The sequence below is a fragment of the Panthera onca genome, chromosome E2 (assembly GCF_046562875.1).
Source record: "Panthera onca isolate mPanOnc1 chromosome E2, mPanOnc1 haplotype 2, whole genome shotgun sequence".
NCBI classification, from domain to species: Eukaryota; Metazoa; Chordata; class Mammalia; order Carnivora; family Felidae; genus Panthera; species Panthera onca.
The window spans coordinates 33,936,071-33,954,597 of NC_138353.1; the positions used below are offsets into that span (position 1 = coordinate 33,936,071).

The following is an 18,527-nucleotide window of genomic DNA, read 5'->3' on the forward strand; positions in this document are numbered from 1 at the left end:
ACAGGCTTTCTCCCTTGAAGGATTCAAGAGTTGTAAGACTACTACCACTCAGGACAATGTAAGCACCCTCTGCCCCCCAATACACACACTTTGCCTTTATCCCTTGTCACCTAGTTATAAAACCCCAATTATCTATTAAGGCCTGAGTGCTGTACTTTGTAGATTAAAGCAGCCCGTTTTTTCCATCCTTCTTTGGGTCTAAACCACACTGTCTACACTGGATGCTTTCCAAGGCTGCTTCCTCTACTGGGGAGACCAGAGCCTGCTCTGCTAGTCATAGTTTCTATGGGGCGTGTGTCTCTGTTCCAGGACTCTATACCAACAGGTACAATGAACACAGTGAGGTGCCACCGGTTACTCTCAGTCTTTCCTGTGACATCAAGAGCAGAAATCTCCATCTGAAGAGCCTCAACTTTCTCAACACAATCTAGCTGTGCTGGTAAATGCGCAGGGGGCTGGGAGTGCAAGATTCGGTACAGGAAAAGCAAGATCTTGTTCTCTGACATGTATCAGCTTTCAAGTTAACGTGCAGTTTTAATCCCTGTAACATTTTGTCAACTTCCAACAACAACAGAGGCCACAAGTTATAGTAATGGCTTCCTAAAAGTCAAACCACACAAAGACAGTGATTTTGAATCCTTGGTCTGCCTCCTGAAATGAGGTGAGGTTGCTCTGGGTACGTACTGTAATAATGACAGCACGATCGCAGGAACAATGAAGCAGAGAAGCAGAAGGTGCCTACACAGTTTTACCTAAATGTCTTGTTTGTTAGGATGAAGCTGATGCGCCTGTACCAACGGGAACAATTAGCACTGAGTGGTTCTGAAAAGGAGGAAGAATTCACAAGGCATCACTTATGGGTGAAGGGAAGTCACCATCTGCTAACAGGCCCGGAGTGTCACTGCAATGGAAGGGGAAAAGGAGTGGGTTGGAGGAGATCCAGGGGCCTCTCTGCCCACACGAAGACTGAGTAGCTTCTCTGCCTGCCAGCATCACAGTGTCAACACATTCTCTGTGTGTCTCTCTCCGTCTCACACCCAGAGAAGTAGAAACAATTGACGTAGGAACCCAGGGGAAGAGAGAACCGTACAGATTCATTCTCCTGAAGTGGGGAGCCGTTTTTTTGTTTTTTTTTTTAAAGCCCATACCTCCCTCGGTCCATAAGGCCTTCATACCTCATCTGACTCCATCCTGGAGGGAAAGTGCCTGCTTCCCTTTAGGAGACCGAGGTGGGACAGTACCTCTAAGTCTTCGCTGCTCACAGCCTTAAAGCTGCCCTGTGTGCAAAGGGGAAAGAGCAGAGGGGAGGAAAGGACAGGGCAGCACCTTTAGGCCAGTAAGAGCTTCCGTGGTTAGAAGCCACAACTATAAACGTAGCAAATGGAGAGGGGCCTCGACAGTACCCAGCAGGGGCAGAAGATGCAGGTGTGTCCCACTGGTGTGCACTCAGGATCCTACAAGCTGCCAGAAATAAGTCACTGCATCTACACACCTAAATAGCACTTCTGCTTCCTGGCCACGATGAGATAAGGCCTGTTTGTTTCTCCAAGCTTTAGAGTCTTAAACGCCACTGGATGGAGGGAGGAAGGGGAAGGAGAAGGAAAAGGAAGGAAGAATAAGGAGAAATTTCACAATGAGTGATGAGTGTTAAGTGACACTCCCTGCAGACGCAGTTTAGAATCTTTACTTAGTCACACAACATCGAGAATTGGTTAGTTCCAAGGGAGGTCGCCATTCCGTCACCCGGCTCATTTCTCCCACCCACCCCCCCGTCCCCCATGTGTTCCACAATGCAGTACAACCAAACGGGATGGTCATCTAGAGCCGAATGTTTAAATAATACCTGTCCAATAACTGCCCTTGCTTCTTTGTGCTGTTGGGAAAGGAAAAAAAGAAAGCAACATGATCCAAACACTCTGCACACCAGTGGGTGCCTATCTTCCCAGGGCATTTTCAGTGGAATTTCTGCTGAGCCCTCCTCCCCTCCCCCCAGCACATCAGCAAGGAAAGACGCAGCAGGACAGGTCTGGACATCTGCACTGGAGTGAAAAGAGAAACCAAACACAAGTCGGGCCACAAGTGGACTCTGGCACATTTTTAGATGAGGTTAAAAATGTCACGGTGCGCACAGGAAGCAGGCAAAGGAGTTCTGAGGGAGGTAATGCCCGTAGGCAGAACAAACCGTCCGGTCTACTCTTGGGCAGGAGCTTGGGAGGGACACGGGAGCTAGGGGGCCTCGAGGAAGGTGTTGGTTCGGAAGATGGAGGAGACGATCTTGCCAGTGGCGTTGATGGTGCCTTCACTGTCTGAGCTGGACTCGGAGTCGCTGCTGCCGGAATAGGCACCCAAGCCTGGGAGGATGCCAATACAGACCGCGGCAGAGGGGCAGTGGATGGAAGGAGTGCTCAGGGACGTGCTTCCAAGAGACATGCAGGACGGGGCTTCTGCAAAACAGGAGGAAGCACTGTGACTTCACCATTTTGCCCAAAATTCACAGGGTACTTTCCACGTGCGGGGCACAGCGCCTCGGGCTCTACCCTGAAGCCCCAAACCGCCCTGTGCAGTCATCACTACTGTCCCCTGCATCGGACAGCTGTGTTCCTCTTTTACAACTGAGAAAACTGAAGCCACACTCAGAGAACATTTTAAAGCCATGCAAGGGGCGCCTGGGTGGCGCAGTCGGTTAAGCGTCCGACTTCAGCCAGGTCACGATCTCGCGGTCCGTGAGTTCGAGCCCCGCATCAGGCTCTGGGCTGATGGCTCGGAGCCTGGAGCCTGTTTCCGACTCTGTGTCTCCCTCTCTCTCTGCCCCTCCCCCGTTCATGCTCTGTCTCTCTCTGTCCCAAAAATAAATAAAAAACGTTGGAAAAAAAAAAATTAAAAAAAAAAAAAAATAAAGCCATGCAAAATGTGACCACGTAGCTAAGGCTCTTTTTGCTCCAGGAAACCCAGAGTCACTGCAGCACCCCAGTGATGGAAAGCCTCAATCCAGGGGAATACAGCACTTAGAAGTAAAAAGAGAAGTTAAGGACTCTACTCCACCACTCCTGTTGCCTCTAAATGTTTCCGGACTCAATGAATCACTACAACAACCTGCTGTGTAGGTATCCCCATCTTACTGATGAAGGAGGTCAAATGACCAGGCCAAGGTTAAAGGCCACTTAGAGTAGAAAATGTTAAACTAAATCTGAATCAAAAAATAATGTACTAGAATGATACCAGAGCTCACTGTAGACTAAGTGCTGGACTTTAAACCTCAGTGTCTCAGGCTGACAAGCATATACCTTCCTGGCTTTTGCCTTTACGAGCCCCTAACTGACACTTTATGTAAATGTGAAAAGGATACATGGTTCCAAGTATATGAAGTCAGGAGGAAATCAAAACTACCACTGAGAAGCAAGAAGAGACCTCCAGCGGCCAGTACACAGGGTTGAGAAGCTCAGTGGATTTGCTGGTCTTACAGGAAGTTCTAATAGGGGAAAAAGAAGCTGCTGAAGAAAGGCAGTGTTGAAACACAGAGATGTAAGAACGTGACCTGAGAGCCGACACTGATCGTAAAGACGGTGATTACAAGACTTCATGAAAGCAGAGGCAGATTTTGCAACAAATATCACAAAAGTCAATTTCTTTGTGAGATCAGGTTCTTCTGACACCAACCAACCAACCAACCAACAACCGAATAGAAAACTGGACACAAGGTACAAATAGTTCACAGAAAAAGCAAAACAGACATTTAAACTTGGGAGAGGAAACAATCTATAAGGAGGGAAGGTATAGGGAACAGGCATCTTTATATGCTGCTGAGAGGATGTGGGGCAGTTTGGCAACGTCCTTCAATCTTAAATGATGTTCATATGAGAACATGCCCTGCGGCACTGTTGACAGTAGCAACTGAAAGGTTCATTAATAAGGGACCAGTGTAATGGACTATTATTCGGCCATGAAGAAGAGTAAAGCCTCTACGTGCTGGTACCAAACCACTATGCTATGTGAAAGAGGCAAGGGTATGTGTAAGCTATAATCTGTAGGGAGGGGAACATGCCCATGGACATGCATGACGATGTCTAAAACAATACATATAGGGGCGCCTGGGTGGCACAGTCGGTTAGGTGTCCGACTTCAGCCAGGTCACGATCTCGCGGTCCGTGAGTTCGAGCCCCGTGTCCGGCTCTGGGCTGATGGCTCGGAGCCTGGAGCCTGTTTCCGATTCTGTGTCTCCCTCTCTCTCTGCCCCTCCCCCGTTCACGCTCTGTCTCTCTCTGTCCCAAAAATAAATTAAAAAACGTTGAAAAAAAAAAATTTTTAAAACAATACATATAAAACTGGTAACAGTGGTTGTACTGGGGAGATCAGCAGAGCGGTTGGGGAACAGGGAGACTTAACTTTTTTTATTCCAAACTTTTTAAATTTTAGAATGAATAAATAAACTTTATTTATTCTTTTGCCCCTTTTGAATCTTCTATGCATATACTGCCAATGCAGACAATTTTTTAGAAAAGCAAATGCAAAAGTTCAAAGAGCATCATAGTCTACTTAAATTGGGGAGGAACAGCCCCATGTATCTCTGTAACCTCATGGGCACCCCACTCTTACAGCCAGGAAGGCTGCAGAAGAATGGACATTCTAACAACAAAACGGGTTGCTTGTCTGTATGCTCTCATTGTAAGCCATTTGAGGGCAAGGGCTCCTTCTTCACCACTCCGTCCCTATGGCATGGGGTCTAGAACAGAGCAGGCCAGCATTTGCCATGTGTTAAAGATATTTTACACATCTCATTGCAAATAGCTAAATTGGGGGGGGAGGGGTGAAAATTTGGGACCCAACATCAAATTGTACATTATTCATTACTTGAACATTCCCTGTATTATTATTTTCACATATACAGTGATACTTTCAGTATTCTGTTAGAAATATTTGGTTAAGGGATGCCTGGGTGGCTCAGTTGGGCTCAGGTCATGATCTCACGGTTCATGAGTTCGAGCTCCATCAGGCTCTCTGCTGTCAGTGCAGAGCCTGTTTTGGATCCTGTGTCTCCCTCTCTCTCTGCCCTTCCCCTGCCCACACACTCTCTCTCTCAAAATAAATACATATTTAAAAAAATGAAATATTTGCTTTAAAAAAACCTGATTCATAAATCAGTTACTCAGAAAAGTAATTTATGTGAAGCTGTTCAATGAGATGTCATTTTATTAAGAATTTCAAGGGTGAATTGAATTTTAGGGTCTATCTTAGATAGAAAAGGAGGATCAAGTTCAGAGTACCTGTGCAAGACTAGAGCTGGCCTAACGGAAGGACGGAAGCCAGCCACGAAATGAAACCAAGAAATCTGGACCACAATGGCATCAGCAGAGTTTAAGCCAAAAGACCAAATCTCCCGATTATCTAGGTTTCAAGAAAGAAAAGAGACTGCAACTCTGACAAATTTCATTCCAAAAATAGTTCAACTGTCCAAAGAGAACAAAATGGTGCCCTCTGATCTCACCCATTTGGTGAAGTTTCCTGCCAGCTTCTGCATTTGCAGGACCACGTTGTTATACCAAATTAACACCGAAAATTACTAATACGGAATGTTCTTGGGATTCAAACAGATGCGTGAGTTGAGAGTCGATGGGGCCAACTTGTGCGTTCACTGGCTCTGCTCAGAGCCTAAGTCCAGAGCCCCCAATGGGGGAAACCTGAATCTCCATTAGGGTCACAGAGTTCTTTTCTGGGCGGAACAAAGGCACAAAGCTTTCTACTGCGAAGGACAAGACTTTCAAGCAAGCTTTTAGGGGATATTCTTCCAATGGGGCCTTACTACCAAAAGAGGGTATCTCTTGCCCAGCTGTAAGAATGCTGCTATGAGAGTGGAAGGGAAGACAAAGAGATTAAAAGGTGGCTCTGAAACATGGTGTCTGCCTTAGATGGTTTTTTTTTAAACAAGTATTATTATTTTATTTTACTCTGAGAGAGACAGAGTGCAAGCAGGGGAGGAACAGAGAAAGAGGGAAAATCGCAAGCACTGCGCTGATAGTGCGGAGCCCAATGCAGGGCTCAAACTCACAAACTGTGAGATCTAACCGGAGTCGAAATCAATAGTCAGATGCTCAACCAACTGAGCCATTCAGGTGCCCCCTAAGATGGTTTCAAAAGGCCACACAAGTGGGGCACCTGGTGGCTCAGTCAGTTAAGCGTCCCACTTCAGCTCAGGTCATGATCTCATGGTTCATACATTCGAGCCCCGCGTCAGGCTCTGTGCCGACAGCTTGGAGCCTGGAGCCTGCTTCAGATTCTGTGTCTCCCTCTCTCTCTGCCCCTCCCTCACTCACACACTCTGTCTTAAAAATAAATAAACGTTAAAAAAAACAAAAACAAAAACTGCCACACAAGTTTTCCTTTCCACTGACTAATGCAAATAATTCCTACAAGGGAATAAGCACCAGACACAGACAGGGCTAGCTGAAGTACACTTAAGATTTCTATGAAGTTTTATGTACTTGTGGGTATGTGCATGTGTATACGCCCACAGTATACACTTAATCCTATTTACACATCCAGATTAGCAAGTTTCCTATATATTAAAAAGATATCTGTGAAATGGAAGTCCTATATTGCTGATGGGAATGTAAACTGGGATAACTTCTTTGCATGGCAATTTTACAATATTTATCAGAATTACAAATGTCTATCTTCTCTGTCCCAATAATTCTATTTAACCTAACATATCATGGGTGTGAAAAATAACACATAACACATGTACAAAGTTTTTAATAAAACATCATGACAGAGAAAGCATGGAAGCAATCTAAATGTCCATCATAAGAAATAGAAAAAACATACTATGTTGCAACCATATAACAGGATACCACATAGTCTTAAAAAGGAATGAAGCTCTTTATGTACAGTCATGCAATGATTCCCAAGATACTACAGGTGAATTAAGCAATGAACAGAGTATGTTAATTAAAATAATGACGATGACAGGAAGTACAAAACAACATATGAGGTATTCTTGCCAAAACACTTGAATTGATCAAGCTCTAGATCTAGTTACCATTTTCACAGGAAACAGAGGAATAAAGGAACACCATGGAGATATAATCAACAAGATCTAGAGCATGGGAAACACCACAGGACAAAGAGACCCAGTTTCTTCACAAAAACAAAGGAAGCAAAAAATAAACATAAAAAGGAAGAAGAACCTATAGGCCAAATGAGACTTAAAAGGCACACTAGTCTGTTGTTAAGATGCTATCTGACGGCAATATTCCCAGACTGATCTACAGATTCAGGTGATCCTTATTAAAATTCCAACTGCCTTTGTTATTGAAATTGACAAGCTGATCCCAAAATTCATATGGAAATGCAAGGGACCTCAAATAGCCAAATGATCTTGAAAGAGAACAAAGTTGGAGGACTCACACTTCCTAATTTCAGAACTTGCTACAAAGCTATAGTGATCATGACTGTGTGGTAACGGCATAAGGATAGACATACAGATCAATGGAAGAGAAGAGAGAGCCCAGAAATAAACCCATACATGTTGGTCAACTGATTTTCAACGAAAGTGCCATGACAGTTCAGTCTGGAAAAAATAAGTCTCTTCAATAAAGGGTGCTGGATACACACAATGAAAATGAATCCCTACTTCAAACCATATACAAAAATTAACTCAAAATGGATCAAAGACCAAAATGGAAGAGCTAAAGCCATAAAACTTAGAAGAAAACACAGGTGTAAGTTTTCATGGCTGTGGATTAGGCAATGGTTTCTTAGATATGACACCTAAAGCACAAGCAACCAAAGAAAAAATAGGTAAGTCAGATGTCATCAAAACTAAAAATGTTTGTGCTCCAAAGGACTCTATCAAGAAAATGAAAATATAACTCACAGTAAGGGAGACAATATCTGTAAATCATATATCTGACAAGTGTCTAGTAACCAGAATATATAAAAAACTCTTTAAACTCGACAGTAAAAAGACAAGTAACCTAATTTAAAAATAGGCTCAGGATTTGAGTAAATATTTCTCCAAAGAAGATATACAAATGACCAATAAGTACATGATGCCAACACCACTAGTCATTAGAGAAATGAAGTATCACTTCCCACCCACAAAGATAAACAAAATAAAAAAGACAATAACAAGTGTTGACGAGGATATAAAGAAACTGGAGCCTTCAGATACTGCTGGTAGAATGTAAAAATGGTGCAGTTGTTTTGGAAAACAATTTGGCAGTTCCTCAAAAAGTTAACCATATAAACACAGAGTTACCATATGACCTAGAAATTCCATTCCCAGGTATACACCCAAGAGAAGTGAAAATAGCTGGTCACACAAAAACTTGTACATAAATGTTCTTAGCAGCATCATTCAGAGTAGCCCAAACGTGTGAACAATCCAAATGCCCATCAACTGATGACTGGACAGAATGCGGCATGCCATACAACAGAATATTATTCAGCGTAAAAAGTCCCGATACGTGCTACCACATGGATGACCTTTGTAAACACGTGAAAAGACACTGGACACAGAAGGCCGCAGATGGAATGATTTCATTTATAGGAAATGTCCAGGAAAGGCAAATCCACAGAGAGAAAAGTAGATGAGTGGTTGCCAGTGGCTAGAGAGAGGGAAGAACAGGGATAACTGTTAATGGGCATGGGGACTCTTTTTGGGGTGATGAAACATTTTGGAATTAAACAGTGGTGATGAATACACATTTCTGTGAACATATTAAAACAAAATCACTGAATTGTGCTTCTTTCAAAGAATGAATTTTATGGCACTGAGTTGTATCTCAATATTTTTTTAAAAGCCATATAGGCCAGATACAATGTATGACTGATCCTTGCTTGGATCCTGATTTTTAACGTTTATTTATTTTTGAGACAGAGAGAGAGACAGAGCATGAATGGGGGAGGGTCAGAGAGAGAGGGAGACACAGGATCTGAAGCAGGCTCCAGGCTCCAGGCTCTGAGCCATCAGCCCAGAGCCCGACGCAGGGCTCGAACTCACGGACTGTGAGATCGTGACCTGAGCCGAAGTCAGACGCTCAACCGACTGAGCCACCCAGGCGCCCCTGGATCCTAATTTTTAAAAAACCAATTGTCAATGGAGCCCCTGGGTGACTCAGTTGGTTGAGCATCTGACTTCGGCTCAGGTCATGATCTCGCAGTTCGTGAGTTCAAGCCCCTGCTCTCTCTCTGGCTCAAAAATAAACATTAAAAAAAATAATTGAAAAACCAATTGTCAAGAAAAAAATTGTGAGAAAATTGGGGAAAATGAATACTAATATGCTATCTGATATTATTTAGAGATCACTGGAGGGTGGGTGATGGGCATTGAGGAGGGCACCTGTTGGGATGAGCACTGGGTGTTGTATGGAAACCAATTTGACAATAAATTTCATATTAAAAAAAAAAAAGATCACTGTGATGTCAAAAACAAAACAAAACAAAGAACCCTTATTTTTTAGCGATATGTACAGAAGAATTATGGATAAAACAATATAATGTCTGACATTTGCCTCAAAACACTATAGGTAAGGACGTATAAATAAGATTGGATATGTGTTAAAAAACTGATGAAGCTACATGATGGGGTTCCTTATTATCTCAATGTTTGAATATGTTTTAAGTTATCTCAATAAACATTTTTTTAATTTTAAAAGCATATATTTGTAATTGCTTATACAGACACAGAATAGCTCCAGATATACACATAAGAAATGTATAATACTGTTTCTCTCTGGGAAGCAGAATTGGATGGAAGAGGATATATACGTAGAAAGAAGACTCTTCACTCAATGTCCTTCTTAAAAGTAATTCTAGAGCAAAAAGTTATCAGCAACAGCGCACCATTACTGGTGCTCAGCAGATACACATTTTTAAATATCCATTATATTTTGAGGGAGAAATCAATGTAAGCCCTGTTTTATAGATGACCCACTGAGTTTAGCGCAGAATCTCAGTCCCCCAGGGAGTCAGGGGTAGAACTAAAAACGCTCTTGTATTTCTTATCCCCGATCCGGCCCTCAGGAACACTCACCTTCACTTACAACTCTGTGCCACTTAAACAGTGCCAGATTTGATTGCATAAAAGTAACCACCAAAGAAAGTATGCTTCTGGAGACTGTATTAAGCTTCCAGGCTCAATCTGATCCAACCATCAGCAAGAGCCAGGCATTCTACCTCTCACTGGTAGCCAGCCAGGTGAAATCAAGAAACTTGACATTTGGGGGACACAGAGAAAAACCCTTTGTGAGCAGAAGTGATAGGACCAGGGCTTTGGCTTTGTAAGCACTTCTGGGAAAGCACAGTTGTCATTTATCAGTTCCACTGGTTTCTAACATATTGCTTGGCAGGGCAGTTGACATATACTCTTGGGTATAAATCCTGCCTGGTAGAAAACAGTTTGGTAAACTAAATTTAGATCGGCTTGCTCAGAGACCCATGCATTCCTTCACAGCTGTGCTGAGGTCCAGCCCTGTACTATGGTTCATGTGTATTACAAGTAAACAGTGAAATGAAAGCTGCCACCCTACCTTGACTCTTGTCATCTGGGTCAGTGTCCGACTTCAGTCTTTTCACGCTGTTCCCGCTCTCTGAGCTGTAACAAAAAACATGGTAATTTGAGCTATGTCCAATTGTGGGGATTAAAACTTTGGGACGCAGGAATTCCAATAACCATTATATGGGCCTTAGGTAGCCTCAAAGAACTGGGATGATCTGAAATGAAAAGTCTTCACTTCAGGTTCCTAATCTCCTTCCAGTTACATTACTGTTATAAGGACAGCATAAACCCCTGGCCAATTCAAGGGGTGAAGCAGTAGATCTTCAGGCATCACCTAAACTTCAGATTCTTTGTTGTCCTTATCATTCATCTTGCTTAGAATCACAGATGGATTTTGAGAATATCCGGACAATTTCATACATGATGAAAATTTATTTAAGTTCTTAAAGATTAAAGGAAATCTCTTTAGTGACATGTTAATGATTCTGAAAGTCACCCAAAAGACCTTCACTGAAAGACTATCTAGAGAACGTACTTCCCTTGCTGCGTAGCTTAGTGCAATACCCCAAGCTCCACCATTACTGCTAATGTTTAGGGCAGTCAAAAAAAAAAAAAAAAGAATGCACTTCAACAAGGAAAGAAATGATCCCAGAAAGAAGGCTTTAATCACAGAAGGAAGGGATAGTGAACAAAGGAACTGGCAAACACAATCTAATTTGTGGTGTTCAACACGACCATACTCAAGTCCTGGACAGCAGTAGCATGTAAGGAAGAGGTGATTAGAGTGCAAAGTTCTAAGGTCAATGTATAATTTTGTAGGAAAGGAAGACAGCTATTTAACTTTAGGTTGTGCTAAGTACTCCTAGTAAGTTGCAAGGTTAGCCACCAAAAGAACAGAAACACCGCATGAATCCAAACCAGTAGAAAGAAAACGAATAAACAAAAGTTTTTAAAATCATAATTAATTTTTTTAAAAATACAAGGAAAAATATCTTTTAAGTAAAAAGACAAGCAACATTAAGACAGCAGAAACTGTGTCAAAAATCCCAACAAATCCAAGCCTACCTGTAAAAACAGATGAACATACTCCATTTAAAATCAGATATTTATGAGACAATCCAAAAGATTTAACAAAAGTAAACAAAAACAAACAAGACCCAGAAAGATTGAAAGCAAAAGAGTAGCAAGAGTCACTAAGGCCAAACCCAAAGAAGGCTGAGCTGCCCGGCACAGTATTAGGAAAACAGACTTTAACACCAAAAACATTACAAGAGGTAAAGTTTATAATGAAACAAAGTTTAATTCATTATGAACAAATAACAATTCTGCACCTGTATGCTTCTAATTAAAGAGTTTAAAATAGATATTCAACAGAACTCTGAAGAAAAATCAAGAAATCATCATTATAGTGGGAGATTTCAAAATACTTAAGTACTGACAGAGCAAGCAGACAAATATGTAAAGAGACAGAAGATATAAACAATACAATTAACCTGCTTATTTGGTGGTACCTACATAGAACCCAGAAATTTACAAAAAATAAATAAACAAACAGATTCTCCTCAAGCTCACTCAGAACATTTGTAAAAATTAACCTTAGGAGTAGGTCACAAAGCAAGTCTAAAGGAATTTCAAAAGAATTAGCACATATAAACCACGATGTAATTAAGACAGATATCAACAACAAAAGATAAATATTGTATGTCATAGATTCTAAGATACCACTGATAAGGTGTTAAAATGTGGGGGTAGGGGGAGAGCTTCATCTTAGTCCTGTGAAATATAGTTGAGTTACCTGAATATGTTTGGAAACTTTAAAAAATGTTTCTAATTCAGAAGTCAAAGAAGAAGTCATAATGGATATTTAAAAATAGTTGGAAATACAAAATCGTATACAGTGAAAGCTGAGGAAGAATTACACTTTCAGGTGCCTATAACTAAAAAGAAAAGCTGAAAATTAATTAGCTAGGTATCTGACACTCATTTATAACAGAAATTATAAAAGAATAAACTTGAAGTAAAGAATACCCCAGAGAAAGAAGGTAGGAGAAATTAAGAAACCAGCCAAAATAAGAATAAAAATACAAGCCATCAATATATGGGATGAAAAAGGACACAATTACAGATACCACAGCAATCAGAAAAACAAAAAAACACTGGGGCACTTGCGTGACTCAGTCCGTTGAGCATCTGACTCTTGATTTTGGCTCAGGTCATGATCTCACAGTTGTGAGATCGAGTCCCGCATTGGGCTCTGTGTCGAGCGTGGCACCGGCTTGGCCTTCTGCTTCTCCCTCTCCCCCTCTCCCCTACTTGTGTGCGGTCTCAAAAAAATAAATAAATAAATAAATAACCCCGAATTGGGCCCTGTGCTGACAGAGTGTGGAGCCTGCTTAGGATTCTCTCTCTGTCCCTCCCCTGCTCATGTGCTCTCCTTCTCAAAATAAACAAACATTTTAAAATATCAATGAAAAAAATAAATGAATAGGGGCACCTCAGTGGCTCAACTGGTTAAGCATCAGACTTTGGCTTAGGACATGATCTCATGGTTGGAGAGTTTGAGCCCCTTATCGGGCTCTCTGTTCTCAGCATAGGAGACCGCTTTGGATCCTCTGTCCCCGCCCCTCCCCCCCCACCCCACTTGTGAGCTCACACGCACATGTTCTCTCCCTCTCAAAAACATTTAAAAAATAAAAATAAATAAATAAAAATTTAAAGTTACTAAGAGTTATTAAAGAGTTATTGTTAAGGTTAATAAGAGCTGAGTGACCAGATATAAATACTCCAAATTGGCTGCACTTTTACAAACCAGCAACAAAAAAATTATAAAACGCCTAAGAATAATCTAATAAAATATATGCACAACCGTTACCTTTTGAAAGATAACTTTAAGACTTTATTGAAGAACATTAGAGGAAACAAATAAATGTATATATACCATGTGTAGAAAGACTCATATCCATAAAGATCTGTTTCCTCCATAAATTTATCAAACCATTTAATAGATTCCAATAAACTTGAAGAACTTAATCGAAAATTTAAATCTAGGTATGCCTAGATCTAGGTGTGGCTCAGTTGGTTAAACAGCTGACTCTTCGGCTCAGGTGATGACCTCATGGGTTCAAGAGTTTGAGCCCTGCATCAAGCACCATTATACAACAGTGAAAATGAATGAATTACTCTGAGCTGACAGCACAGAGCCTGGCTTGAGATTCTGTCTCCCTTTCACTCTGCCCCTCCCCTGCTTGCTCACACACTCTCTTTTTCTCTCAAAATAAATAAAAATAAACTTAGATTAAAAAAATAAAATTTAAATCTAACTAAAATTTATATGCAAGAACAAAGTGGCCAACAATAGACAAAATACCCCTGAGAAAAGTATAAGGGGACTTGCCTTACCAGATATCAAAGTTATTTATAAAGCTACAATAAGTACACAGAGTGGTACTGGTCCTATAGATCCAAGGAACAGAAAAAAGAAAAAGAAAAAAGAGAGAGAGAGAGAGAGAGAGAGAGAGAGAGAGAGAAAACTCCCAAACAAAGCCATATATGTTTGGAAACTTGTTATAAGACAGAGAGTAACACTGAAGATCACTGGGGAAAGAGAGTAGTGTTTAGTAAACGTTGCCAGAAAATTAGCTACTCACTTGAAGAATAAAATTGAAAAGGGATCCCTAGCTCATACCTTCCAAAAAAAAAAAAAAAAAAAAAAAAAAACTGATTTCAGGGGCACCTGGGTGGCTCAGTCAGTTAAGCATCCAACTCTTGGTTTCGGTTCAGGTCCTGATCTCATGTTTGGGGAGTTTGAACTCCTTGCTGGGCTCTGTGCTGTTGGTGTGGAACCTGCTTAGGATACATTTTCTCTCTCTCTCTGCCCCTCCTTTGCTTGCTTTCTCTCTCTCTCTGTGTAAACTAAATAAACTTTAAAAAAAAAACTATCTTCAAAAGGTATAAACTTCCAGTTAAAAGTCATGGTGTTGTAATGTGTAGCAGGGTGACTATAGTTAATAACACTGTACTGTGTACATTTACAAGTTGCTAAGAGTAGGTCTTAGAAGTTTTCATCACAAGTAAAATAAAATGTGTAAATATGTATGGTGATGGATGTTAATTAGTCTTATTGTGATAATTTCACAATATATACATATATCAAATCATAATGCTGCATACCTGAAATTAATATAATATTATGTGTCTTCCTTAGAATTTAAAAACCTTAAAATTAATTAATGAGAGTAAAAAGAAAAGCTGTAAACTGGGGGTTGGGGGGGGGTAGGGAAATGTCAGGACTATATTTAAAAACAAACAAAACACATCTACAAATCATTAAGATAAATACAAATAACCCAGTAGAAAAATGGCAAAATATTTGAACGGACCTACCACAGAAGAGGACACCTGAATGGCAAATCAACATATGAAATACGTCAACTATATGTGAACTGGAAATGCAAATTAAGACAGCAAGGAAACACTATTTCACAAAATCACCACATCACTGATCTGTGCTGTCCGGTAGGGCGGCAGTTAGCCACTTGTGGCTATTTAACACTTGAAATGTGACTAGTGTGACTAAGGAACTGGATTGAAAATTTTAGGGTTTTTTTTTTTTTTTTAATGTTTATTTTTGAGAGAGACAGAACATGAGCAGGGAAGGGGCAGAGAGAGGGGGAGACACAGAATCCGAAGCAGGCTCCAGGCTCTGAGCTGCCAGCACAGAGCCCGATGCGTGGCTCGAACCCGTGAACTGTGAGATCATGACCTGAACTGAAGTCAGACCCTCAATCAACTGAGTCACCCAGGCACCCTGAAGATTTTAGTTTCAATTAATTCAGATTTTGATAGTCACAGGTGGCCAAGTGGCTACCACACTGACCGGCACAGCTCTGGAGAAACATATGCACATACATAATAGAGCACGTCCTGGACCTATCAGCACCATTTATTATAGTTCAAGCATGCATCCACAAGAGAATGGACACATTTTAGTATCTCATAAAGCACTATTATATGACAGTGGAAATGAATGAATTACAGCTATATATACATGAACACACACAAAACTGTTTCAATCACAGAAACAATTGGAGTGAAAAACCAAATTTACAGAAGATCACATACAGAATGAAATTGTTTTTATAAAGTTCAAATACAAGCAAGCTATTACACTGTTTATGAATACGTATATAGGTAGCCAAAACAAAAACAAACACGAACAACCCCCTCCCCCCCACACGCAGAAACTACTAAAAGTAAAGAAAGGCAAAAATATGATAAACCAGACTTGGGAACGTGGTGTGAGAGCAGCAAGGCAGAAAAGCAATGGACAGGGAGCACAGAGGTGGACTCAATTTTGTTGATTATGTTCGAGGCACGAACCAGGCACCAGACTTTCACAAGCATCCGAATCACCTGCGGAACTTTGAAAATCAGACTCCCAGACCTCACTTCAAACTTAATGAACCAGAATTAATGAAAGGCCTAGAAGCCACATTAACAAACTCCCAGGTGATTCTAATAAACCCAGGGCTGGGTAGATTAGGAACTCCTGTCCCAGGAGACTAATTTATCACCTTGCCACAAAAAAACAATAATAATCGATGATCTAATAAAAGGTGATCTAAGGACTAAGGAAAAGAGATGGTTGTAACATCCATTCTGCTAGCAGCAAGACGCTGCTGAGAGGTATCTAACTGCCCACCGAGAGAGCCCTTTCTTGGTGAAGTCCAGTAAAACTGACCCAGGGCCAAATCCTGAAAGACACTGGGCAAGGCACGAAAGCTTAAGTGAAAACATGAAAGGAATAATTAATGGCTCAGGTAATTGGCCCTTTTCAGGTTACTGCTACTCCTCCCCTCCACCGCTAAACCATGACGACATTTTTAGACGTAAGCCATGTCCTAGGAACATCTGCAGCAGATAGATGGTGCACCAAACCACAAGAGTGCATCAATGCGCTCCCTTAAAAACATGTGGCTGGTTGCCTTACTGATTTCCCTAACAGACTGCATTTGAACTTAACATTATTTCGCCCATGGTATGGTTGGTCAAACTGAAATGACCGGATTTAATCACTGGTGCCATTTCAAGATTTAGAAAGGGAGGAGCAAACGTAAGACAGAACTTATCAAAACCTCCAGGCAGTGCTGCCACCCCACATCAGAACCCCAGCCAGGTCTATCATGCGGTCACAGCTTCCAGGGTCTCAAAGGCCACGGTACCTTTGCAGCAGCTACTCCCGCTGCCCGAAATTTCTCCTCTCCCTCGTCCGCCAAAGCCCTACTTGTTCTATATAATCAATATCTCCCTCTAATGCTTTCCCTACCTTCCCCAACCTGAACTCACATGCCCTCTCCAGTGAGTTATGTGTTTCCTCCCCCCTGCTCTCATTACACCCTACCCAAATCTTTTCACAGAACTCGCTCCCTCATTTGCCTAGAAATAGAGGCCCAAATATTGAACTCCATACCTCTGTTACTCTGTAACCTTGGACAAATGTTCTCAACCCATCAAACTTGTACTTCATAGACTTGTGTAAAGAGATCATTCCTGGAAAGCACTTAACACAATGCCTGGCACATGACAGGTGCCCAATGAAGAGTAGCTAGCGTTCTGTTGAATGAACAGTCCGAGAGACAAGGGTCAAAGGCTACAGAAGACACCAAATCTGGAGGGGGAGAGAGAGGTAAGGCTACTAAAGAAACATCACCAAGACTTCCGCTGAAGTATTTGCTCAGGCTACCATTACCAGTGGCATTTCAGAGTACACAGAGGGACATTTCAGTTGTGTGAGTGCTGGCTGACCTCTTATGTTTCACAGCTCCTGCCAACAGCTTCGCCTGGGAGAACTTGTTCTTGGTTTCTATGGATTTCACAGCCACTTTCTTCTCCACTTCCTTCTTGTTTTCTGGAGAAAGTCCAACTTTGTTGAGATTACTGTGTTGTAGGTTAAGGGTCAAACTAAGCAAAAAAAAGAGTAATGGCAGGACAGTGGTAAATCAAGAGAAGCCAGACTCGCATAATCCACTAGGACTTCAGCTCTGCCATGTAATGTTTGGCCTACTTATATTCAAAATAATGTCCTCTCCTCTTTTTCTGCCAGGAATATCCAGCTGATTTAAAGAGAGATTGAAGGTGACCACAGAGGGAGAAGACCCAATTTAATATACAGAAGCAAACTTTTTCCCTCTCTCAGTGAAAATCTGAGTTACAGTCTGAAAACCTCCCTAAAGATATGGCCAACATCATGCTTGCTGGCAAAAACAAAAATCTTAATATAAATGCAACAGAAAAAAAACGTGGCTTCCCCCCAAATTTTTAAATATTTGCTTTCTTCCCCCAAGGGTAAAATCAAATCTTGCAGAATGTCCTATCACCAATGGCATTCAATCTTGGACATCACAGAGACTAACTCCTACTCTGCTGGTGCAAGACAACATCATATCACCTTAAGCCTCGTTAAAATACAAGAGTCCCTCCCCTGTCCCAAACCTACTGAATAAGGACCTCCAGAGGCCCAGGAAACTGTCTTAAATACTCTCTTCAAGGTGATTTTACCCAGTGCACATGCAACACAAGAACCAAAACGTCTTTAAAAGCACAACCAGTTCACTTGTAACATCACTTCTTGCAGGCTTGACCTCAATCTCTGGCTGTCAAGCTTTGGCACTTTCTTTTGTTCTCTCCGCCAGCCCCTCCCCGTCCTTCCCTTTCACACTCTCACAAACCATTAGCAACAGATTTGCGTTGGACTTGGTGCAATTCTTTAAGAGGCAGCGATGCCTTAACGGAACAATAGTGACACCTAGTGACCAAAATATCTAAGAAGCAGGTAATATCAGCCCAAAGCAGAGGGGGTATATGTATATGGCCTTTGAATCCTGGAGAAAACTGGGTATCAGAAATAAGGAAATTCTAATTCTGATCACTCTTCAGGCACTCACTCTTTCTTACAAGCACCAGTTACCTTAAATATTTGCAGTGTTCAATGGAGATTACACAGAACACTCTTACTATCCTGAGTTTCATCAAT

At 41.5% G+C, this 18,527-nt stretch overlaps 1 protein-coding gene across 6 annotated transcripts in view; it reads right to left on the reverse strand.

The window, feature by feature from the left end:
• Positions 1–2,080: 2,080 nt before the first annotated feature.
• Positions 2,081–18,527, reverse strand: part of PSME3IP1 (proteasome activator subunit 3 interacting protein 1) — a 31,540-nt gene continuing 15,093 nt past the window's right edge. For all 6 annotated transcript variants that reach the window (XM_078438803.2, XM_078438805.2, XM_078438808.2 and 3 more), the window contains exons 5-7: positions 17,300–17,432; positions 10,527–10,591; positions 2,081–2,444 (exon numbers count right to left, since the gene is read on the reverse strand). In XM_078438803.2, coding sequence (XP_078294929.1) covers positions 2,227–2,444; positions 10,527–10,591; positions 17,300–17,432 — 416 coding nt within the window. In that variant the 3' untranslated portion in view covers positions 2,081–2,226. The remainder of the gene's footprint in view (positions 2,445–10,526; positions 10,592–17,299; positions 17,433–18,527) is intronic.